Below are 26,588 nucleotides of genomic sequence, written 5' to 3'. Positions count from 1 at the left end.
TGTTATTTTCGCGGTTGAAAGGCGAGTCACAAAATTCGCGAAAACAAAACCACCGCAAAAGTTTCAGCTCGTACTGTAAACTGACCTGGTAAATTTGATAACGCTGTCACCAAGACTTGAATAATGATCAAAAATCAAATAATGCTTCTGACCCTCTTCACGGTGTTGAGCCCAGAAAAAAAAAAAATGAAGAATGGAGAAAAGACAAGTATAAAATGCTGTGACTAGTTTGTACTCGATGTGAAGACAGAAAATTTGATATTTACAATTTGATCTGAAATGACCATTCCAACCAGAGAGTTTCAGCAAAAAACATCTTTTGACTTGGTGGCAACTTTGCCCCACCTTGTCGCTGCAACACCAGTTTATACACTCATTTCTCCAGCCTTACCTTATGCTGAGGTATCAATGTGGACCCCATGAGGAAAGACATTTAGAAAATAAGAGACATTGAGATCTAGCATTTTTTTTTTATCCACAGTTTCAACAGTGATAGTTTAACACACAAGGATTGGCCCTAGGAAAACAATAACGAAAAATGGAAATATATCTAAATGTGCGGTGGTGTGAATGCTTTCTTACAGATATTGACTAAATCTACTGCCATTCAACCAGACTGTCAAATATCAATCTGTTTTAATTCATTTTTGTTTTGTACAAAATTGTGCACCTCATTGAAAAGACTGTACAATGAGACTATCACGCGACCACTACCCATTGACACACATCTTCAAGGCTGAACACAGTCCCTGGTACACCTTTTTGATCCTTCGCATGACTTTCCCATCGTGGTACACATTCATGTGGTTACCACCTATTGGCAATCGTGTAAGCTCTACAAGAAGCCCAGCTTGACGTGCTCCACATTTCATTCACGCTGGTAATGCTGACGTGGGTTTTCACAGCAAGGAGCCAAGAGCCAAGAAAATTACCATGATGATGGGAATGAACATCCTCTCTGAAAGAAGAGGTTACGACAGAAGAAACACTCCTCTCAGTTTTTCAACTTTTCCGTTTTAGTCCGACTCTTCTGAACTTGAGCCCGATTCCTCCTCCTCCACCTCCTCTTCTTCTTCCTCCTCCTCCTCCTCCTCTTCTTCTTCCTCCTCTTCCTCCTCCTCCTCTTCCTCTTCCTCTTCTTCCTCCTCGGACTCGGACTCCTCCGAACTGCTGTCGGCATTCTGCTGCTGGTTTTCACCATCCTCTTCCTCCTCCTCCTCCTCTTCCTCCTCGTCATCATCGTCATCATCTTCCTCCTCGTTCTCATCATCGGTTTCCTCCTCCTCTGACTCCGACTCGGATTCTTCTTCCTCCTCCTCCTCCTCCGATTCTGACTCCGACTCCACCTCAACCTTCACCTTTGTCTTCGTCTTTTTCGCTTTTGTTGCATTCTGGGGAAAAAAAGGACAATATTGAATAAAAGTATGAGTCAAGAAATCTATAATCAAGAAAACTTTGTTGTCTCCCATATGAGCAACATCTCATTCATCATGTAAACATGTATTTATTTGCTTATCATTTCAATTTATAAAGATAACAATGTCATCCTATTCACCAAGGGTAGGCACTACAGTGCAAATCCCTACTTTCCCAGAAGGCCCTGCTACTTTTATTAACCCAGCATTCGTAAGTATCCATATTTACACCTGGGTGAAGCTGGAAATTGTGGTTGTAAGTACCCTGTCTGCTGATGAAGGAACAGAGCAGGATTTGAACCCTGGACCTCCCATTTCAATGTCTAGAACCTAATCCACTGCACCAATTTTTTTCTTTCCCATTAATATGCAAGTACAGGGAACTCCGTTATGATGTGGACCTAGAAACCATGACCATTACCTTATATCAAGTTTTTTACTTCAGGTTACAAAAACAAACAAATACTATGAGATGGGACCTACAAAATCACCTTGTTATGAAAGGGTTTTATCATTGCCAACTTCTTCATAACAAAGTTTCACTGTAAATTACGTCAAATTCAGTGAAAATTCAGACAAATAACACAATAATGTGGTCACACATTAACCACACGTGCCAACTTTTCTGAAGTAACCTTTCATCAGACGGTTAGGAAGGTACTGCGATGAATTTGATTCGAGGATCACTAAAAAAATTCATCAATCTGATAATTATAATGCATTTCTCTTGTATCAACTAAACTTGGGAAACTGTATTCTGAAAGATAGCTGAATGAAATGTTGTATCAACATCATTACTGTCATATTATCATTGTTACTTGGGGCTGCTATAAGTATCAGTAAAAATGTATCCTTATGCAAGGAAAATACTGAGTTTATAAGTGGAAATTTTCGCACATTTCCTGCAACATAGAACTACCGGGAAATGAAAATAGTGTGAATATTTCTGGTTGAATATGCATAAGTATTTTTGTCTCTTTCATTCTGTACAATTACAAACATGCAAAATTCATTTTACCCGACTCAGGCACAAATTTCAACTTTTACAGTAAGATACAATGATCCTAGAGTCTAACCAAATATTTTTTTTTCAGTTTTTCCATATCGTACATCTATAATAAACGACTAGATAAGATAGAGAAGTGAATGTAACACCTGGGAAGGCTTGGCGACTTGTCCGACGCTTACCCTCGGTGTTTTCTTGAGAATCTTTTGCCTCATGGCTGGCTTCGTCTCCATCTGGACGAACCTCTCTCGGTCGTCTTCACTCAAGGTCTGCGAAAAGGGGGAGGTGGGAGGATGGGACAGGGATGAGGGGCACAAATATGATGAGATAGCTTGCTCACTACAGAGTTAAAATCCTCATTTTCCGATGCTGTCTCTTTTAAAGGGGGAATTTACCCAACTTATATCTTGTCTCTGGGAAGACATGGCCTCTTATCTCAAGTCATGAATTTTCACACAAAAAAAAAACAACAACAACAAACATAAATAACAATCATCACTGTTCACATCAACTGCTGCAGAAACATTGTTTTGGATTACATTGATAATTTCAATGTTTAACACTCAAATGAGTACATTTTTTAATATTACAGATTGAGTTACGAGGTATGTATTCGAGGAGTGGAACAGTGAATATCTGTGGAAAAACACTATTTTCACCTTTCTTTGCCAAACACAAGTGCAGCATAAAATTGGATGAAAACAGCATTTTTCATGAAACACACAGTATTTTTGAAAAAAACAAACAGTACAAAATACTGCAAAAATTTAACAATCAGCATCTTTGAATTAGGGCTAAGAGCAAGCACAAGAATTTTGAGAGTGGGGGCAGAGGGGTGCTCCGTAGAGGGCGCACACTCACCTTCTTATATTTCTCCAGGGCCTTCTTGTACTCTTTGACCGCCTTCTCCTTCTTAGCCTCGTACTTCTTCTTCTCCATGGCGCTGATCGTCTTCCAGCGCTTGGCCACCTCCTTGAACCGCTCCTTCTGGTCAATCTCCTTCAGCTCTGGCGTCTTCAGCATCGCTGTGCTGAAGTATCGGTACGCACTCCTGGGGTGGACCAAATGCAGATTGGAAAAAAACAAATTAGCGGGCTTATCATACCCTCTCTTTTTTATCTCCTTTTCCCTCTCTCACACTTCAAATATTAAAAAGGAAAAAAAAAATATAATGTCCACATACCAAATGTTATTTCAAAAGCAAAATCAATAAAATCATTATGTAAATATGAGCAGCAAATATTGAACAAAGCCCAAATATCAAAAATATGGATACTCATGAAAAGGTTGAAATAAAAATATAGATAAATATAAATGTCAGGATAAATACACCCATCACTCCAAAACATTAATCTAAATCTTGAAAAAAAGAATCAAAAACTTCTTGATATACATACATAATCAGCTTGACTCTACCTCTAATGATATACATATCACATACACCAATAATAATGATATTGTCCAGTGTGTGGAATTTTGAAACAAACACAAAAACGTTTGAAGTTGCTTACTCGAACGGTTTCTTGGGTGCATCCAACCACAGCTTTCGTAGTCGATCGTTCAGCTGTATACAGATAGAGGAAAAGATTCAAACAGAATTATTAAAAACAGTAAAAAGACACATAATATGATATTTCAGTAAATTCAATTGAAACTACTGAAAACAGCAGCATGACAAAAAAACATGGTTTGTAGTTTTCTTTTTATTATCATTGTTTGCTCATTTGTTGGATTTTTCAGCATCTTCAGTCTCAAGCAAACAAGATTGGACAATGAATTACAAGCCCCTACAACTAAGAGCATACGGCATATCTTGACGCAACCTTTCCAATGAAATTTCAGCCAGTTTGTCTTGGAAGAAAATACAGTCAACCTTGCTTAATCTAACCTCACATAAGTCAAATAATCACCTAGAAAGTCGAAGGCCTTTTCAAGTCCTCTTCTCTTTATATTATATTGATTTTAATACCTCATGAATCAAATTTTCTTTAGGTCGAAGCTATTTTCTTCAGTCCAAATAGATTCGACTTAGGCAAGGCGGACTGTACGTTAATCACAACTACAATATGTCCCCCCCAAAAAAATTACAATCAGATATTTGCATTGATAACTTCCAATATGATTAAATTGTCTAAATGCTACTTCAGAGTCTTGATATATAATAACTTAGCTACACTTATTGTGCAGAAAACCTCATTCAATTTAGCTAAGTGGTCACAGAGAAATGTGGATCATTGTAAAGTATGTCATGGGTCTGATTCTTCCAAGTTTAGCACTTGGATGCTCTTGGAACTGCATAATGTGTGAACACAATAGACAGAACTTGGAGAGAAGGGATTCCTGACATGTCTACAAAATTCCTCATTTCTCTTTCACCACTGAAGCAAATTGGATGGGATTTTCTGTAAGATGTGGGTAATAAGTTACAGTTTCATACCCTGAAATTGTATTTGGATTGATTCACCATTTTTAAAGTTATCATTGCGGAGGGTCCTATTGTAATTTTTTTTTTTTTTTTTGACATACGGTACACTGGGCTTACATCATTATGTGTTGTAACTGATGCATATCAATGACAAATTGTACTAGGTTTTTTATTGCATATCGAAGTTGCCGCTCCAAAAGCAAGTAGTGCGTTACAGGATACATGTAAGGGGTAATGTAAAATACACTCCCTTAGTCCCACACACACCTCCATCTGTTTGTTGAGCTGCGCCGACTGCTTGACGTAGGGTGCTCTGCTGCTTTTGTCCATGTTATCCCACTGAGCTCTCAGCTGACTGATGGCCTTCGACTTGGACATCTAAGAGATGAAGATGATAATATCAACAACAATCTTATCCAAACTTCCTCCAGATACAAAACTTACAAGATTGACCAATCCATTATAAAAATGATGCAAAGGACAGAGTGGATTGGTGAGAATGGGATGCGCGAGTTTAACTTTGGAACTGTTTAAACTCACAGCGCAGAGAGTGGGTTCTAGACTGTTTCCAAAGATTAAAAGAGAGCAGCCAATTCTAATCGATCCATGATATAGGCCTGCGCACCATTTGTTTAATAAAATGGGCCCGTAAATTAATGACATTCCACCTTTTTCTCGGATTTTACCAGATGCATGGCTCAGTGTGGATCAGTAAAAATTCTTGTGTTCAATGTTTTTCAACAGGCCATGATAATCCTCCAAATCAGGGCGGCTCTTAGTTTTTGTTACCTTTCATTATCTCATTATATATTGTCTTACCACATACAGCTTTTGATGTAATACATGGCTCAAATGTCACAGCAATGACTACTGTAAAACACGAGATATTCGCGGCATGAATTTTTCGCGAATTGGAGCCGACGGCCTTTTTTGCGGCATGAAATTTTCGCGAACTGCCACTGGTATTCAATGCAAATAGTGTAGGAAAGAACTTTCGCGTGCAGTTTAATTTCGCGAATCTTCGTGCTCGCGAAATTAAAATGCACACGAACATTCCTCGTCTTACAGTATACAAGAGCATTTTAGTGATACAGTGATCAGTAGTAGCCAAAAATGTTAAGTACGAGAGGATCAAGGACTACCTGTAAGAAAACCACTGCATAAAGTGATGAATACACTCCATTGGCTCACCTGTTCATGCTGCATTAATTAATGGAACACACATTCTTCACTATTGTGGAGATTGAAATAATGAATGAATGAATAATTTGAATTTAAGCAGACTCTTGTCCTTCAAACAAAACAAGGTTCTCTAACTGTCACAATATGAAACTGGACATTATGAACTGGACATGCACTAAACCCTGTACTGTAAAAGTGGAAATTTTTGCGGTGTTAAAAATTTTCGTGCATTTCGCGCAACCAGAAACTAGCGCTAAAATAAAAGCACGTGAATATTTTTGCTTGACATATGTTCCTGTGTGTGATGTCTTGATTCCGCAGAATTAAAAACACGCGAAACTCTTCTTACCCAGCCAAGAGCGAAAAATTAATCGCGCAAAAATATCCACTTTTACAGTATATTTTTGCTATTTTTTCCTGGTTTCTGTTCACAGTGCTGTGATCTATTCGGTTATTTTGAAGTCGGTGAGCAAAATAATAGCTACTTACTTGTTTGATGTACGAAGGGAGCTTGTCATTGATCCAGAGATCCCGCCCTGTCGTCTTGCCGTTAATGTTCAGTTCATACTTCACAGCACTGTTGATAAAGCAGGGAAAGGCAATAGTGGAAATCAGTGACAATACATCAAATTCTCATGTTTTGTTTTGTTTGTTTGTTCTGTTGTATTATCTTCTCTAATCCAGTTTCAAAATAATTTTCTTAGCTTCTAGACATTCAAATTTCACACAATTTTCGATATTTTCCCTATTTAAAGCTTTATAGCAGGGACATTTTCTATTCAAAATTTTATGGTTGACATCATTTCGAATGCCAAAAATTTTCCCCAAACCTAGCATTTAAAGCAAAAGCAGGGATCATTTTGATTTCTGCTACAACTGTAATAACTGAAGCATTCATAGGCCTACTATACTCACGGTGCAAGAAAGAGAAAAAGAGAGGGGAAAAAAACCCAGCTTCAGGTATTACCCAGCATATGAACATTTTGCTCTCTGCTTTTGTCACCTGAATGTTAGCAGATATGTGAATACTACTGGCTTCATGGAAGTCAAGACGGAGTTGTTGACTCAAGTACCATGAATCATTCTTATGGGATTCACTCTTAAAGGTCCTATTTACCTTTGAGAGCAGTGATCTAAAAAATGTTCAAGATATCACATTTGATGCATATGTGTAGGTCTGGTATATCACAAAACATCCTACCATACAACATTTTTGCAGTAAAACCAAAAACATAAGGAGATATCGATATTTTTCTCATTAAACCATAACTGTAGACGGTTTAGTCTGGAAACATTTTTATTACAACAATTGTGAACATTTTGTGTATTTAACGATACTTAATGTCGATTATATGGATTCAAATTTTTACAGTGGTTGTTTCTATCCCTAACTCACATTTTAGAACTATTTTAAAGCACTAACGCTGGGTTTTTGTTTCATCTGCAAATGGTAAATTATGCCTTTGAAACAAATCAAGAAGAAGATTCACTTTTACCTTGTTGCTTTGCCAGACGGCTTCTTGTCATTCTGTCAGAAGAAAATGTTAAAATACCATGACAACACAGGAATTAATACACTCACATCGTAACAGTACAGGCTGCATTCATATGAGATCTGTTTTCTCAATCTACAAAAAAAGAAGAAGTATATATCCATTGGAACTTCCTCTCACTCAAGATGACAAATGATGTTGTAAACAGACCACAAGGATCACCTTGAGGTCAGGGGGAAAGATTAATCCCATAATCCTTACTTTTTTACCTTAAACCGACGACAAGAAGAAATCTCTCACATTCCGGGAAACAATGAAAAGCAAATTCAGATACTGCATAATTTTTATGTATGCTGTTTTTGTGGTAATGATAAAACCTGCACTTAACCCGTTGAGGACGGATTGATTTTGCTACAACACGTATTTCCCATAGACATCTGCCCGAGTATACTCGGGACTCGTCCTCAACAGGTTAATATATACAGTAGAGCAGCAGATATGATTGTCGTGCAGCATATCCTTTGCAAACAAAATTGGTTGAAAATGAATGGGTTTGGCAAACAAGGCCAAAATCTTTGAGTCAAGATTCAGTTAACAGCTTCTGATAGACATCTTTCATAACTACAGTTGTACTTCTTCCACAAGATGGCAGCTAGCTTTAACCACAATTACTTCAAAGCTGTTTGCATATACAACATACACATGTGACATCAGAGCTGGCCGGCGGTACATTTGACAAGTTTTGAGCATTGTTATGCTTAATCTACCAAAAACTCAATCAAAATCCTTCAAAAGGTTTATTGAACCCCAGAGGGTTATAATCTCTACAAATGTGATTTAACCTGAAGCTCGCTCAAACTCTTAACACAAAATGTTGGTATCATTTCATATAGGATGGCATGAAAGAAATTTTCAATGGCCATTGAAGAAGCAGGATTCTTGCCATTACTATAACATTTGCCATTGCGGCAAATGTTCTTCTCCTTCTTCTGGTTAAGTCTGCCTCCTTCAATACGCTGAAGATTTTTGCAGATTGTGTTATTTACATTATCATACAATTTTATACAGATATTTACAAGCACACAACAAATATGAAGAACAAACACTAGCCACTGTGATCAACTGTTAGCCAGTTATGGAATGCTCCCACAGATGGCGTTGCAACAATTTCCAAGGAGAGGGAATTCCAGCTCCTTACTATTTTTGGAAAGAACGTACAGCAATATGATACAGTGCTCGAGTATCTTTTAGAGTTGACACTATCACAGTACTCTTTTTTTTTTCAATGAAACAGATCCCTCGTCAACGAAAGCATTCACTGTGAGAGAGAGTGAAAATTTTCTCACCTGTGACTTCTTGGCACCAGGAATTCGTCTGATGCTGTTCAGCTCGGCTACACACTTCTCCCTCTCGGCAGGTGGTAATTTCTGGATGGGGGGGGGGGGGGGGGCGGATGGGGGGAAGAGTTATCTCTTGAATATGGGTCTTTTCATTCATTTTTCATTCTCAAATAGAAAAGCACTTGGAGAGCGCAGACCTCTGCCAGGCAGCTCATTTCCACCAATATTCATATATTCTGAAAATGGCCCTATTTCCCAATGATAAAGACTCCTTTCAGGATTCTCTACCTCAGCTTCTTGCTGTGCTTTGAGTGCATGCTCCGCACACGTATGTGCACCTCATACAATGTATATGTGCAACTTAAATTCCCTTGTTTGTTGGCGCCATTTCCCAGTGATAAAGAATCCTTCAAATATTTTTAAAAATTCCTAAATACAGATGGTAATCTCGATCAATACCAAAATTTAAACATCAATTCCTTGTGTCATTAACAACTTTTACCTAAAATTTAATCCAAATCCGTTTACAACTTTTGAAGCTATTTTGCAAATAGCAACAAACAAGCAGATGGACAGACAATTAAAACAATGCCAAACAAAAACATAACTTCCTTGGCCGAGGTAATGAAAGGAAAAGAATAATTCATATTTTCATATATTCATACGTCAAGCAATTGCACTCATCAACACAGAGAAATATCTTAATACATAGTAGTGCAACATAGCATGGTAAAGCCAAGAAAACTTTACTAATTTTGCTTTAATGTACCTGTCTCAATTTGAATTACTTTCAGAATGTCTGGGCATCAAAAGGTTCTTGTAGTTTTGTTAATATCCAACTTTTGGAAACTGTCTTACATAAATTTGATTTGGGTAATAATTCTTAAAGAATTTTGCTACTGATAAGTGAAATGTCTTACATCGATGTACTTCTCCAACTCCCGCTCATAATGCTCCTTCATCTGTAGAAAAACAAAATTAAATGAAAAGAATATTGTCAATATATCATTTCCAGAAAAGCAATTACACTGAGGTTTTATGTGGTGTGACAAAGTAGGCATGAAGTGAAAGTTTTGACATGATTTGCAATCAAGTTCACATAACAAACTATTGGTTCGCATTGAAAAGGGACCCTCAATAAATCGGAAATTTATGGTAGATGTAATGCAACTTTGAATCAACCCTTGTGTGTAAACATGCCTGCATCCAACTGAGGGATTTGATGGCAAAGACTGAGACTTTTATCTTAATGTTACATTTGTTTAAAGGACCTTTTCCCATCTAAAAACAGTTATGAAGTAATGACTCACTGTAGACCCTGCACCACAAAATGTAATGTGACCTTTGAACTGAAATTTGAATGTTGCTGAAGAATTTACATCTTTATAAAGCAACAAATGAAGCTTCCACAAAAAAAGACAACATTGGTGAAGAAAAGCAGCAAGTTCTCTCCCTCTCCAATTTGAGGCCATTTCTGTAGAATCTTCTGCTTCTGCTTGAGTTTGAATACCTCATGCTCTAGCCATGTGTCTCTTGCTTAAGATGTATTTTTCCCCACTAAAAGTCTAGATTTCTTCCACTCAACTCAAGTTTTGTCATATATATTCACAAATAAGGCTAAGATGAGACCTAAGAGTATCTGTATCCGAGAGCTAACCCTATGATAATGGAATCTGGACCTCAGCCACAAGGTACATCAAACTTTGCACTTGTGATGTGCACAGTATTGTGTGCATATTTGTGTAATTAGAGTATCCAGTTTGCTACAAGGAGGTCCAGGCAGGTAAATCTCCTATTAACCCATAGAGGACGGGCTGATTTTGCTACAACATGCATTTCTCACAGACACCTGCTGAGTACGGAAGAGTTTCCAGTGACGTCATCAAGCCATGCTGAGGGGCAGAAAGTGCGTATGGTGGCAACCGCGTAAGCGCGCTATACATCCCACGGCCAGCCAATCATGTCGGCAGGAGAGAAATATGCACTACGCGTACTGCATGCTGGAGCTATGCCTTAATACACATGTGATTTGCTTGTGCCTCCTCAGGCAGCGCGTCATTTAACATCACGAAACCTCGTCTATACTCGAGACTAGTCTTCAACGGGTTAAGGAGATACTTGAGTTTGGAGTCTTACCCTGGCTGCCTTCATCTTGTACTCAGCCTTGCCCTTATCACTCAGCTCACTCCAGCGAGTGCTACATTGCAGCATCTTCTCTTTCGGAGACACATCTTCCATCTGTTTCAGCATCTCGGAGCAGAAGAGGCTGTACGCCGTCCTGATGGTAGCAACGACAGAAGCACAGAGATTTCAAGAGACCATACAGGCACATGCACTTCCTATGATATGATGCGCTATTTGATACAATGGCATACCAATTAAAACTTGCCATTTTCTTAAATCATTAAATTTCTTTTTATAGCACTGTACCCTGGACTACGAAAAAAAAGAAAAAGAAAAAATGGATGAAAATAATTTTTACTGCTTTATGCATGAAGACTTTAATGAATAGAAATACATCAAATAAATCCTGTAAAATTTCATATTCCCCCCCCCCCAAGTTTCTGAATTACTGTCCAAATTTACAACATTTTTTGGAAAAAGTATCTGAAGTGTTACATTATTATTACTGTAATGATGTTGAATGCATCATAACAGAGATGAAATGGCAGTGGGATTGTTATTGCTGACTGTTAAAATAAGGACATCATTATAGCAGTGTATAACTGTACATCTTGAGAACACGAGATGGTGCTACACAACACCAAATGATACATGACACATGACAAGGGTATATCAATATTTGCTTGCTTTCCTGGGGCCTGTTTCGAACAGATGTCAGCAATCATTATAAGTTGCAATAATTGCAGCTGCTGTGGCAACACTGTTGGGGACCACTTTACCTCCACAGTGAGGTGAAGGTTTAAATGAGGGGGTTGCTTAAAGGAGGACCAGGGAACCATTAGCCTATAGTTTAGGCGGAGGATGGAGCTACTGTCTTTGCTGTAATGCAAACATCTGATGCGGTGAGACTCTTGTGTTTGCTAAGCGATATGTCTGATGCGGCAAGACTACGAACAGTGGAAGCATCCACTGCCTATATCCACTCGTCTTGCTTTAGTCGGTTTTCTTATTATCAACTACAAATCGGTGGCATTTTTTGTACGAAATACTGCCACAATTCATAGTCGATAATAAGAAACAATGGCTAAAGCAAGACATGAGGATATAGGTGGTGGATGCTTTGCGCGCATCCACTGTTCATAGTCTCACTGCATTAGACATAGCGCATAGCAAAGACAATAGTCTCGCTGCATCAGACCTTTAGAGTAACAAGAAAGACAATAGCTGCATCCTCCACCAAGATTACAGGCCAGGAGTCCATCTCTGGTGTACTCACATGGGTGGTTTGGAGGGCCTCCCTTCCTGGTGTTCCTTGATACCCAGCTCCTTCTTTGTCAGCAGCGGCTTCTGGTTGGTGGGCACCTTAAAGGCCGGGTGGCTCTCAATAAACTGCTGCATGGCTTTCTGTAAACAGACAGAGAAATTACGCGATGCAGTGATAACATGGTCTTAAGATTCAAATCCACATCATGGTCTAGTTTATCTCGATACTGAGCATAAAATCATTCCATCAGAATAGCTGAAGTTTCGTAAAACTAAGACTTAAACTAACAAAGTTACGGAAGTTTGATGCTTTATATGCATTCATCGAATAGTAATTCTTCAAACAGAGACGCTGTTCAAAATCACAAATCTAAACAGAAGATGTAAAGACATCATCAGTCAATGCTTATCCACAGATTTATCACACAAAACTTTTACAAATATCATGCTTTTCATCAAGTAATGAGCAATTACATCTTCTTTCCCTGCAAGGGTCATCATTGCCATGTTACTACAGGACTACAATTACTGGATGCAAAGAATATAATGTACTGTTACTGATTTCATGCACACAAAACACGGGAAATTCAGTAAAAATTTGTGTATAAAAGGTCGATGAGAGACTTGTGCGAGTCGGTGACAACATCACCTCTGCCAATAAGAGTATGTGATTGCCAGAAGGATTGTCAACTTTTTAAACAGCACTGCAATATTCTGAGGGTTGGAAGGTATGTCTGTGGTGGAAAACAGTACTTTCATCTTTCCTGCAATTGACATGTGAAGTAACACGCTTTGGGAAGACAGCATTTTCCCCTAAACCTGCAGTATTCTTGGTCAAAAGCACTACAAAATAATGGAAAGTACTGACAAAAAAGTAGTAATTATCTCGGTGCTAGATACATCACTGTTTCCCCCCTCTGAAGGCACTACTCACGTCGTATTTCGGTTTCTCCGCCAGGGAGTTCATGATCCACTTCATGCGCTTCCGCTCCGAGAGTTCGTTCCACTCCTGACGCAGCTTGGACTCAACTTCCCCTTTTGGCACCTGTACCTTCCAAACATAAAAATTAAGAAATCATGACATCAACGGGTAACTGAGAGCGTGGATAAATATGCCTATTCCTTCCAGAACAAATGCCACAACCACGTGTATAATGGACTAGGATGTATCTAGTTGACATTGCGTTCACATATTTTTGAGCATATCTTGAGCTTCTGCAGCGCAGAAGAATCTAATATATATATATACATACAAAATTGTAGGTTCTGCGTGCTATGAATTGATATTACTTTCATCATCATTATCATCATATTGCTTTCAATACCATAACATTTTATTCAACCATAGAAAGTAGATTAACAATATGACCCCTCTTATCATATAGTAGTGAAGTCATTACGACCTTCATAACAACAGCCAATGATCTTTCCGTTCTCTAGGATGAACAACTTGTATAGTAGAAGTTTGCACTCGAAGAAAAAAAAAGGGGACGACGACATTGCTTGCAAAGGACAGCTGCAACCAATTATGCAGCCTGGCTAGAGTTTGGGGGCGTTGCCATGGAAATTATTTGCAAGACTTCCTTTGACAGTCACAACAGTGTCGATGACAAACTGCTAGTGTTTAGTAAGTAAAGCTTAGATGATGCATAATATGGGGGGGGGGGGGGGATCATTTTGATAATCAAGTCACAATAGTCCCACAGAGCCATAATTGTGCTGGTAATTCTAAGCATTTACAGTTTTTAAAGAGGTTTTTAATCTAGGCCCTGTTGCATAAAAAGATGCAATCAAACATAAGTCAAAAAATTAAACATAAGTTCGTTATCAGCCAATCAGAATTAAGTATTCACGGACTTATGTTTAAATTTTCTGAATTACGGCTGATCTTAAGTTTTATACAACAAGGCCCTGATTCCTACTTCCAATCAAAATCTAAACGAGGCCTTTTGGAAAACAGGAACTTACATGATAAACTGTCAAGTCCTCTTTGATTGAAACTGTTACGAACCATTTTACTCACAACTAGTTTCTCTTTGCAATGAAGGGCTTGGATATAAAGCGTTATCTTCACCAAATTTCATGCAAATGAGAATGTCGAGAAATGCAAAGTCAAATTTGACTTACGTTGGGATTTTCTGCCTGAATCTGAGCCAGTCTCTTTTCAGACCACAGCCGATAGGGCGTTGGTAATGAGGGGGGCTTGGAGGCACCCCGGCTTGCCTTCAGCTGAGCTTTGTAGTCTGGGTGGTCCTCACTGGGAAGGAGTCAATTGTATGCATTCACAAGGTTTGCTTCTTACCAACAAGTTGAATGTGTGTTTTTTTTTTCTTAATTCTATCAGATTACTATTCATATGTAGTACATTTTGCAGTGTATTATATTTTTGCAAATTTTGCAAGTCCGAGTGATAAATGCAAAATTTACAACTCACAGAAACATTGTCTCGAGTATAAACACCAATGCTTTATCGTCTGCAAGGTAGGAAATTAAAATCTCTTTTATTCTGTTGAAAAGAAAAATTAATACCTATTAGTATTTCCTCATTAAATACATTCATTACATAACCTGCATCATCTCACTACAATACAATGAACCACAAAGGAAAGGTTTATATAAGGCATGAGCAAAACAGCACTATACACTTTGTCTTAAGCAATGAAAGCAAGCCAGAAGTTTTGTTGTTCCTTTTATATTGTGTGGACTCTGCTACATTCAGGATGAACAGTTTGCAGAAAATCTTTGGAAACTATAGTTTACAAATGACCAAGAACACAAAACACTGAATAAACTATGGACAAGAAAAATGATACTAAAAGGAAATAAACTGCCACATGATGGGGCTGTATCTGGCAAAGAAGGACATCCAGAAATATTAAAGTCTCACAGCATTCTTTTTTTTAAATCGATACTTACTAAAACTTCTCCATGGCCTGCTCATACGCCCTTGTCTCGATCTCGTATCGCTGAAAATATTTATTCTGCAAACGGAAATGAGACATAGAAGTAATTTTTCCAGTTGAAATGCTGCCACACTAACAAAAACTTGATTCAGCATTGCCACAAACAATGCAGAAAAAAAAGTATCCTTTTTTGTAAATCCCACAAGTGGCAACACAGCAGTACAAGCAGTGTCTAAAGGCAATCAAAGAAAGCTGCAGTTGTTTTGTTGTTGCTGATTTAGATACATTACATGGACTCTGCTACATTTGATATGAGGAACAATTTAATAAACATCTTTGGAAACTAAAGTTTACAAAAGACCAAACACACAAAATATGCAGTAATTTTTCCTTTCTTTCTTTTTCTTCCAGTGATGACTGATGGAGGAATATTGCAAAATCAATGAAAATAGGGAGTTAATTTGATGTAGGCATCTCCAAAGATTCACCACATACTAAAAACCGTTCTATATATTATTTCCATGTGCAACACTCCTGGTCAGTTGGACTCAAGTGGACCGTGGGTGATGTTTACGGAAGGCTAAATCACTTTTGGCTGCAACCCACTCACTTGTGCATCACACAATCCCCCTCCCCCCTTCCCAGATAATTGTAACTTCTGATTCACATAAACTCAAATGACTTCAAGTTTGTTGTAAAACTGATCAACACACACACATTAACTGTTCACAGAGGGGAGCTGAATATTCTCATTTACAGCAAAAGGCTTCCTGAGGTGAGGTGACAAAAGAGACTGGTAACCTACCTTCTTCTAATATTAAGGAGACATGACAAAGAGACTGGTAACCTACCCTCTTCTTCTCCGGCAGCTCCTTGAACTTGATGGAGAGCATCTGGGTGATTTGGACCTGAGACATGGCTGAGTGTTTCTCCTTCATCTTCTTATTCTTCTCCTTGTAGAACATGAAGAATGGCGTCAGCGGCTTCTTGGGCATGTCTGGGTGGACCTGCACGAGGGAGACCGCGAACGAGTAGACAAAAGGAAAACATGCTTAAAAGATTCAGTTTGGACTTAAAGGGGATGGCTAGTAACTGATCAGTGGGAATCTGTGGGAATGCTGGGGGATGATTGTTCCAATCCTTGTGGGATTCATTTAAGAGTACATTATATATCCATTGTTGTGTGAAAATTATTTGCTTCAGAATGGTCTCATATTCAAGAAATGTGCAGTTTAATGTTTCCCGATCGCCCCGTCACTGTACAGGCATGCTAACCTGCAAACATTAAACTGCACATTACTTGAATATGAGATCATTCTGAAGCAAATAATCTTCACACAACAATAGATATTCTTAATGTACTCTGAAATGAATCCCACAAGGATTGGAACAATCATCCTCCAGCATTCCCACTGATTAACTCTGATCAGTTACTCGCCATCCCCTTCAACTTGAAACCCTTGATATAAACCAAATGGTGAAAAGGGGTCTGGACAATACCCCCTGGACAATCACCACCGACCCTTCCCCTGACCCTAACCCTAATCCTAATCCTGAACCTAATCCTTACCCTAACCCAAACTCTTATCCTAAACCTAACCCTAATCTTTACTCTAACTTTATCACTAACCAGTATTTAGCTGGGGTTAATTGCCCTGATAAAGGTGAAAAGTATATGTCCCATTTATAATTTCATATAGGATGCCTGCAAAATTAACTGCGCTATTTTCATGATACTTCTTACTTGCCAGCATCCATTTATTTCTCAAGCTCCATAATAACATAATTTACAAGACAAAAACAAAAAAGAGTCATAAATATAGATTTGCAAATATATTTATACACTTTGAGTTATCTCAAGCAAGTGATGAATTTTTTATGTACCTATCAACTATCATTATTTTTACCTCCGCCAAGGAAGGAGGTTAAGAGATCATCGGTGTTGGTTTGTCTGTTTGCAAAATAACTCAAAAAGTTGTGTACGGATTAAAATGAAACTGTCATGAATAGTCAATATTGGCACAAGGAACATCTCATTCAATTTTAGTAGGGAATCTTCATGAATTTTTGAAGGATTTTTCATCTTTTTAGCATATAAGGGCAAGGAACTTGGGGTTCAAGCTGCACTTACTGGAGGTTTACATACACGCACTAAAAGCATGTGCTCTGCTCGGGCAAGGCGCCATGCAATGTCGTAAAAAATGCTTCTATTTTGGGAAACTGCATGCATGAAAGGGTGAATATGAGTTGCTGGCTTGGCGGAGGTCTGTGCTCTCCGAGTGCTTTTCTAGTTTTTAATGCAAAGCTGCAGACTCTCAATACTGCTTTCTGCAGAAGTGTGACTTTGAAGTATTGTCACCTCCACTCTCAAACACTATCCACAGAATAATGTAGTCGCAAATTTGTGTAGGGAACGTGGTTGTATCAGTGAAGTACATTATAGATTACCCTTACCACTTGGGTTAAACTTACACTGAGAAATTTTGTTCTGGGTAATTGGCTCAACAATGCAGACCTCTCTCTCTTTGAGCATTCTCTCTTTGTGATGCACCAATTTAATCAAATTTCTTCCTAAAGTTTGCATGAAGTTGCTCCCTAATTCAGCATATTACATGTTGTCCTTGTAAATATTACACTCACAAATTAGTTCCGCTTTGGGAAGCACACCGAGACAACAATGACTCGTGAGACATTTTTTTTTTTGCGATACCCTCAATATCACATGTGTGTTGTATCTCCTGACTTACCAACTTCTTTTGGATGTAGTTTGGCGTCTGCACAAGTGCTGCTGCCTCATTGGCTACGTCGGCAAGTGTCTTGTACTTGCGAATCTGGTAAAAAAGTCAGGGGAATGAATCTTTTACAAGGTTGCAAACAAGCAACATTGGCACGATAACAGTATAGACTTCATTTGATTAATTTCTAGTTTGTGTGCAATTGGGTCCAATTCTGACAAAAAATTTAATTCTTCAACAGTTCATCAAAGCATTATCAAAATCAAATAGGGGCCGGGGGGGGGGGGGGGGGGGGGGGGGGGGGGGGGTTACATTACACTACACTAATAGAATGACAGAATATTCGGCAATGTTAAATGTACACATAATATACAGTAGCTGTATCTCTACAAGAACACTTTTATGGTCCTTTAAGTCATTCTACACACGTATGTGACCTTGTATCATAAAACCCATGAAACATTTCAAAAGTCTATTACTTGGTGAGCCTGAAATCAGATAAACATTGTACTTCAGATATCTACAGAAAATTTTTTTTTTTCAGTTTTATTTCTAGTTTGGTATTTAATGCCTTTCCACAAATAATGTGGTCTGCATGCAACCAATACACGGTAAAGTATATTTGTGGCATGAAATTTTCGTGAATTGCCAAGAATTGGCTATTGAATTGGCATTCAATGGATATCGTGCACTTTGAATTTCACAAATTTTGGCTTTCGCGAAATTTGCAAAATCAAAATGCACGCAAACATTCCTTGTTTTACAGTAGTAAGATCGAGTATCATGAATACTGCTTGTATGGAGAATTTCTGTTCATACATGTTTGTTCATCTATATTTCCCTTTGAAGAGGTTTAATACTTTGAGTGTTGCTGTCGAGGCACAATACAAGTGTTTGCCATCTAGCCACCTATTATACAGACGATATGTGCATTTGGCTTTGCAATATATCAGGGCAACAGCAGGGACGTCAGCCTTATTCTGAGGGCTGAAAAGGCATATTTTTCATCGAAAAACAGTGTTTTTACCTTTCCTGCTGTAGACAAGTGTAGTAATCAATGCTGAGAAAAAAAAGGCATTTTCCATGAAACCTGCAGTATTTTTGGCAAAAAAAAAACCCCAACAAAATACTGCCAAAAAGTAGCAGCTGGCATCTCCGCAACAGGTATCGCTTCACAACATTCAGCATGCAGAACCTTGCAGGAAAAATGAGGAAACAGTGAACCCACTTTGAATTACTTACTAGTAATATCTCATTCACATCCCCCTCTCTCACCACTCGCCTCAATTCTACCCAGGTGTCGACAAAAATCTCTTGACCCTTACCTCTGCCTGAATAGAGTTCCACTCATTCTTGCAGTCCTCAGCCGTGTACTGACCGAACATGACCATGTTCCAGTCCACTTTGAGCACCCTGGACTTGTAGGACTGGTTGTCCTTCTTTGGCGCCTGTTTCTTGACATTGGCGATGAGGGTCAGCCGGTCCGGCAGGTAGAACTTTGGGCCTGTACGGGCAGTTGGAAGGAGGGAACGGATTCAGTGTGTGTATAGATGAGAAGTATAATAGACAGGGTGACACATACCATACCTACATTTGTAGTGTTGAAGTCGGTTGAACAAACGCTCACACACACACACACACATACACACACACACACACACACCCCAGTGGCAGATCCAAAGGGGGGTGCATCGGGCGTCCCCCCCCCTTTATTTTTGATTAAAACAAAAGATATAACAAGAAAAAAATGTGGGGTGCATGAGCCCCCCCCCCCCTTTAATATTACAAAGGCGCCTCCCCGTTACAAAAATCCTGGATCCGCCCCTGCACACACAAGCATAGTCAGCTTATTTTGAGTTAAATGCCACTTTGTATAGGTACTGGCAGAACTTTTTTTTTGGGGGGGGGGGGAGGGGAAGGAGTGTTGGGCAACATTTTCTGCTGTTGGGGTTCAGGGGTAAGAATACATTGTATTTGTACACTGTACTATAGCATGGCTTGGTAATTATACAAATTCTGTAAAAAATGAGAGAAAAAAAGATGCTTATTGATTATCAGCTCTTTAAGAAAATTTTGGGCCAAACTTAGTGTTAGAAATAAAATTTGATACCTACAGAAACTCAATACAGTTTGTTGCATTTGCTTTATAATTTGTATACATGCAAAACCCAGTCAAGTTTTTTTCTTGCAGGTCACAAAATAAAAATAATAACATAAAATTTTGCTCATAACAAAATATTACTGGTAATTAATGCCCCTTAAAAAAAGATACAAACACAGGCAGGTACATTGTATAAGGTACAGGAGACTCTCAAACTTTTTTTTTTGGTGACATATTAATCAGCGAATTGATTGTCATAACATGTCATCCCTGGGGTCTCTTAGGAGTTTTCCAAGTGTAAGTCTTAAGCCCGCCGCACACTACACGATTTTGCCACGATTCACCGGTCTTAAGACCTTAAGGCTAGAAGTGTGACGTCACAGTCTTGCCATTTTCTAGTCGTACGACTGGGTCTTAGCGCCAGTCGTAGAGATTTGACATGTTGAATTTCTACGACCAGTCGTGAGCTTTCAGCCATTCACAATGCAGTAAAATGCAAGCGCACGCAGTGCACACTGCGCGCGCTTTACAGTCGGGTCGTATAGTGTGCGGTGTCCGGTCGTACGACTGGTCTTAGGACCCAGCTAGGGTTAAGACTTTAAGACCAGTCTGATCGAGTAGTGTGCGGTGGCCTTTACTTGCATACATACAGTGTATATCGCATGCTCTTAGATATTGTATATAGGCATATTTTTCTCCCTAGGGGTGATCCCAATAACGAAGTGTGAGCATTTCAAAAGTGTACATATCTTTCATAAAACACTCAAGAAAATTGATTCAGGTCTGTTGTCAATGACAGATCAAAATCAGTAGAATTCCAGAAAGGTGTTAAGGAGATACTCATTGGTAAAATGCACTTCAATACTATAAAACGAGAAATATTCGCGTGCATTTTAATTTCGCGAATTTCGCGAGCGCCAAGATTTGCGAAATTAAAATGCACACGAAATTTCATATCTACACTATATGCATTGAACGCAAGAGGCAAATCGCGAAAATTTCTTGCCACGAAAAAGGCCGTCGGCTCAAAATTCGCGAAAATTTCGTGCCGCGAATATATCATGTTTTACAGTATTATAAAGTAGAGGCAATTGCCAGGAAAACTTCCACGTTCTTTAACAGCACATGAAGAGATGGAGACTTAATCCATGTATTTACTTAACACTCCATTTCGTTTTCTATGCAGGAAGCATACAACTGGTTTAGGGAGACTCAGCAGCCCTCCATGTGGGGCTGCATTCTCAGCAACTTTGTATTGTTTCATTTGTCTTGTCAGTTGACAATTTTTGTCCACAAAAATAAAGTTAAAAAAAGTAGCTGCACACTCACCTTCTTCCTTCACCTTCTTGGCTGCGACGTCCGCATTATCATCGCCGTCGGGGTTATCTTGCCCGTCCCCGAGCTTTCGCTTTTTTGCACCTGCCAGCGGAAGAGAAAAATACAATGCATTGACCTTTGACTTCAACTTCATTCATTTCCATTCCTACCATCATTGTTGTTATTATCATATTATCATTGTCAAGGGGTGGGGTGGGCAGAGGGCAGGAAATATAAGTATTAGACAAATTGCTTAATGCCTAAAAAACACACACATCTACTTTTCACACGTACTAGAAGAGATGTCTCAGTGAAAAGAAATTATACACGAAAAAAAGAAAGTTTTCAATGCATTCCATAAGTGGGACCAGTTCTATAAAGATGTTTGCAATATAATCAAGCTCCTATACTGTATACGCCAAATATTTAAGCATGTGAAGTATTAACTCTGCTCCTGCCATGAATGTGACAAGCACACATTTACTCCACAATCACGAACACCAATTTAACCACTCACAAAAGTTTAGGGATGTCCTGATTCGTGAAATATTGGACCGCTTTAAATGGCATTGTAAATAATGTATTGGCCTACTAGCCAATACATTATAGCTACAAATTGTATGCAGACGGGCCAGAGAGATGTACCCAAGGTGGAGCAATTTCTGTCACAAGGGGTTGGAGGCGGAGTCAGCAAGAAATGCAATGTACAGACTCCAGTTCGTACTTTTATACTTTTGGGGGTGAAAGTTGCCAAAGGCAGTTGTGCCAAAAGACTGGGCCCTGTTTTATCAAAAGATAACATAAATTTCTAAATTCCTTACCACACAGGCTGCTGTAGCCTTAAACAGTTGAAATCGATATATAATCAATTTAAACTCTTCATAAAACGGGGCCCAGAAACATCTCCTGGAAAATAGCATAGCAGAGTGCAATTTTTTTTTTGTAAACTTCGCATTGGGTTTGTGATGAGAATGCTAACTTCAGGAAAAAACAGAAACTTGTGATACATATGTACAAATATGTATTTGTCAAGGGATTTTCACGGAATGTTAGCATTTCTTCCTGTAACCATACAAATCATATGCGCCACAGTCAGCTGCCCTGAGCAGCCATACAATGTACATCAGACTCTACAGTATGAACTGGGTACACACACATTATGTTGGCAATAACTTCCAATGATTTGAAGTTTACCATACTGTTTTCAATTGCTAAGTGAGGTGGAAGCTCAAACCTTGACATTTTCAATATCGATAACAAGAATAGGCATCTTGTCTATACTGTCAAACCATGCAGCAAGCCTATAAATAAAGCATAACAGTGTAGACAAACTGGCAAAAGTAGTGGCTTATCTTGCAACATGGTGTTTTAATAGTCAATTCAAATTCATGCTTCAAATTCTACAAACTTCTAGTCAGAATCTACTTAAATCTTGCCCCATCCCCATCCCCCCCCCCAAAAAAAAAATGATTGGAGAAAGAAGAAGACACCGAAACATACATGTAGGTATACATACACATTGTATGTAAAGAGCTATACATTGTATCTCAAACTGTAGCACAGACACCATTTTTACTTGAAGGTAAAAATAAACCACTTACGTGTGTAATCGCATTAAGAAGTACAAAACTTGGCAGACGCTACACAATCACTTACACAAATAACTTCTTGTAGCCTTACTTCAAGGCATGGAACTATAAATGCCCAATATCTATCTATCTCTTACTTAAAAAATTCTCTTTTATATCCTCGTTGTACTGAAATGTGAAAGTTGTGTTACAAATCAGAAATTCTAAGACACTACATGTACAAACCGTGTGTTCATGTACTGTAAGACCAGAAACATTTGCGAATTGGAGCTGACGGCTTTTTTCGCGGCATAAAACTTTCATGAATTGGTGACTGGCATTCAATGTATTGGATGAGGGCAAAACTTTTCTTGGGCATTTACGCAAATGGGCAAGTCCAAGATAACACGCACGTTACGTATGGGACATTCAGAGACTTTTATGACCTGAAAAATAGTGTTAATGGCCTTTGATCATATTGAACTTTATCATGGTGATTGATATCTAGAAGAAGTATAATCATGTAAAAAATTGAGAAAAATGACCGTGACAATTATATTCTAGAAGAGAAAATATGTGCCGTTACGTATGGGACCAGAAAAATTTTGGTTTTTTGAACATTTTTTTCAACCTCAAAACTCTCTGAAAGTATTTCATTCTACAACTTGTAACTCACTGTGATGAAAGTCACAACATTCAAGATTATCACAGGTAAGTTTCATGTCATTAGGCAAAAAGCCCTAATTACAGGTTCTAATCAAAGACAGACATGACGTGTTACGTATGGGACACTTACGTATGGGACACTTTGTCCCCCATTCATTTAGTGTGTGAAGAACCATGTTTATGGGTATTTTGCATAATTATTGAAGTAAAATCAGTTGAAACTACTCAAATACTGATCCAGATTGTCAAGGAAACAATATTCCCCAAATATTCACCATCATAGTCATATTCAATCATATTTTTATATTTTTATGACCAACCTGAGTATGCATGCCCTTTGTCATCCATTCGTTTAGTGTGTGGAGAACCATGTTTATGGGTATTTTGCAAAGTAATTTTGCAAAATACCCATAAACAAATTTTTGCATAATTATTGAGGTGGAATCAGTTGAAATTACTCAAATACTGATCCAGATTGTCAAGGGAACAAAATCCCCCAAATATTTACCATCATAATCATATTCAATCATATTCTATATTTTTTATGACCAACCTGAGTATGTATGTCCTATTTTTATCAGAATAGTTACTACTAAAAAATTGAATAGCTTAAAGTGTTTACTTCCATTGATGAAGGGCAGTTTGCCATTTAGTTTCAACAAAAAACAACTTGACACAAGAAATATTAATCTTAATAAATAAGCAATACCTGCTGTGTGGAATTTCAGTAATCAAGTAGATGTATGATGTCTGTCTAGCAGTCAGGTCATTGATTTGAGTCACACCTCAGTATGTATACCCATGAAATTTGTTGTGGCTACTATTGAAAACAGAATAAGGACAATTTGTTTATCACTTGCAATAAACTTTTTTTTAATGTCACAACCATTTCAAATTGGATCTCCATCAAATTAACTTTGAATTCCTCTAGTCTTAGAATTGTATGCTCTTTAGTAATTCCTATTACTGGTTTCCAGTCATCTCATAAAATGTTGAAAACTGAATCCCTATTTCTACAAAAACTATACCATCCCTTTAATGCTGATTTTCATTGTGTATTTTGCCATCTTCCCCTCCCCCTTTCTGAAAATTGTTCAGTCAAGTACATGTATTGTTTCAAGTGTCTATAACTCAAAAAGTAGCTACAAAGTTGGGATGCTTTCTTCAGGATGATTGACCATTTGTGTACTGAGAGACCTTCCCAGCTACAAAGTAGCTACATGCACTCACATGCAATATGTATGAGGATGTCCCATACGTAACGCATTTGTCCCATACATAACATTATTTCAATGCCTAATAAAAAATAAGTCTTCTACTTTTTTTTCTTTTTTCTATGGTATCTAATTTCTCTAAACAATAAATTAGAACTTTCCACAAGGGCATTCAAATAACCTTAGTAATTTCAACAAAAAAAATCTAAAAAAATGACCTCAATTTGTTACGTATGGGACATCTCATGATAGGACACGAACTAATTTGCATAATCATTTGCATAATCCCTAAATTTTCATACCAAGTTAAACTATTTGATGAACTTCTTATGTCCACATATTAATCAAATATCATTTGCTTTCCTTTGAATAAATATGAATTTTTATAAATGTCCCATACGTAACGCTGTTTTACATTTATGCAAATGAAGCCCTTGAAATTTGCATAAATTTACATAATATCATTTTTTCCTCCATGGAAATCAAAACTTCAACTCATAAGCTTCAAAATGATACCAAATATGTCAATATTGAGCAAAGATGAAATTTTGCCTTCTGAGGGGACCTTTTATCTTGGACTTGCCCAAATCTTGGCACCTTGTGAAATTCGCAAAAGTTTAATGAATACGAAAATTTCTGGTTTTATACACTTGTATAGCACAGTGGACTCCCGTTATACTGTAAAAGTGGTTTCTTTCGCGGTGGTTTTATTTTCGCGCTTTTCGCGCTTTGAGGTTGAACCGCGAATTTAACATCACGCGAACATGTTTTGAACTTGTCGCTTGTTACAACGCTATCATTACCGACCGTGAATTTAAACACACGCGAAAAAGTCGGCACCGATGGAAACCACAAAAGTTTCTGTACACGAAAGAAACCTCTTTTATAGTAGTCCAGTTCTTGGGACTGGTAATTTTCTTTCGTTTCATCGAAAATTTGTCATAAAAGAATGAATAAACAATAAAAAGCATTATAAACCAGAGCATATTAGGGCCAATTTTTACTTTGCGGTAAAGGTATTTTGCTGTGACTGTGTCCATTATAATTGGAGTGCACTGTATATAAATGTATTATTTAAACTTAACAAAAACAACTGTGTAATATGTGGGGGTCTAACATCACGAACTAGTAATGATACATACAATGTAGTGTAGAAATACACATATGTAGCTGACGATGTAAATTCAACCTTGAGGCAGATATGCTACAACTGTTGAACTTTTAATAGCTATAAAGACATTCAGGGGCCGAATGAATTTCATTGTAAGGATTCATGTTTTGCGTCAACATGGTGTATGGAGACAGGCTGTGCCGAGTTGTGACTCACTTTTCAACACAGCTTCTAGGTTACCATAGCAATGAAGGTCACAGCATCCCAATGTTTAATATCAGCAGCACAATGTGAGAGAATTTCTTGGGTGGCAGGATCTAAAATGGGCACAATATTTTTTTTTTCATATTGAATTACCAATATTAAAGGTTGATTCAAGTCTGCCAACATTCACACAATCAAAATCCAGGAGGTTCACTAAAACTATAAGTGAGATACATTGTACTTGAGTGTTTATAAAGGCATCTCACTCCTTAGAGCCACAATACTGTAAAACCAGAAATGTTTGTGTGCATTTTAATTATGGTATTCAAAGAACCAAGATTCGCAAATGAAAATGCGCGCCAAAGTTCTTGTCTACACTACATGCATTGAAAGCCAGTGGCATTTCACGAAAAATGCCATGCTGCAAAAATCTTCATGCCGTATTAAAGGACAAGTCCACCTTCACATACATTAGGATTGAGAGAATGAAGCAACATTAGTAGAACACATCGGTGAAAGTT

The 26,588-nt window shown here is 38.1% G+C and overlaps 1 protein-coding gene across 1 annotated transcript; it reads right to left on the bottom strand.

Annotated features, from left to right (window-relative positions):
• Nucleotides 1–1,016: 1,016 nt before the first annotated feature.
• On the bottom strand, nucleotides 1,017–20,635 carry LOC139739470 (nucleolar transcription factor 1-B-like). The gene is made up of 18 exons (XM_071650074.1): nucleotides 20,626–20,635; nucleotides 19,212–19,390; nucleotides 17,899–17,982; nucleotides 16,003–16,158; nucleotides 15,165–15,229; nucleotides 14,376–14,505; nucleotides 13,183–13,293; nucleotides 12,262–12,389; nucleotides 10,998–11,139; nucleotides 9,782–9,823; nucleotides 8,868–8,948; nucleotides 7,525–7,556; nucleotides 6,518–6,605; nucleotides 5,114–5,224; nucleotides 3,933–3,985; nucleotides 3,283–3,472; nucleotides 2,571–2,690; nucleotides 1,017–1,391 (listed from the first exon to the last, which is right to left on the bottom strand). The coding sequence occupies exons 1-18, from the start codon at nucleotides 20,633–20,635 to the stop codon at nucleotides 1,017–1,019; spliced, it is 2,097 nt and encodes a 698-aa protein (XP_071506175.1).
• Nucleotides 20,636–26,588: the final 5,953 nt, after the last annotated feature.

This window comes from Diadema antillarum, unplaced genomic scaffold (assembly GCF_040938485.1).
Source record: "Diadema antillarum isolate AM-2024a unplaced genomic scaffold, OU_Dant_1.0 seq00000799_RagTag, whole genome shotgun sequence".
Classification (NCBI taxonomy): domain Eukaryota; kingdom Metazoa; phylum Echinodermata; class Echinoidea; order Diadematoida; family Diadematidae; genus Diadema; species Diadema antillarum.
Note: the sequence above shows the minus strand (reverse complement) of the source record. Positions and strands in the feature narration are given on the sequence as shown.

Coding starts and splice junctions, on each gene's coding strand:
- LOC139739470 (XM_071650074.1), bottom strand. Junction 3,473..3,932: donor GCACCCAAGAAACCGTTCGA/GTAAGCAACTTC, acceptor GGTCCACCCCAG/GAGTGCGTACCGATACTTCA. Junction 2,691..3,282: donor CCCTGGAGAAATATAAGAAG/GTGAGTGTGCGC, acceptor CCCTTTTCGCAG/ACCTTGAGTGAAGACGACCG.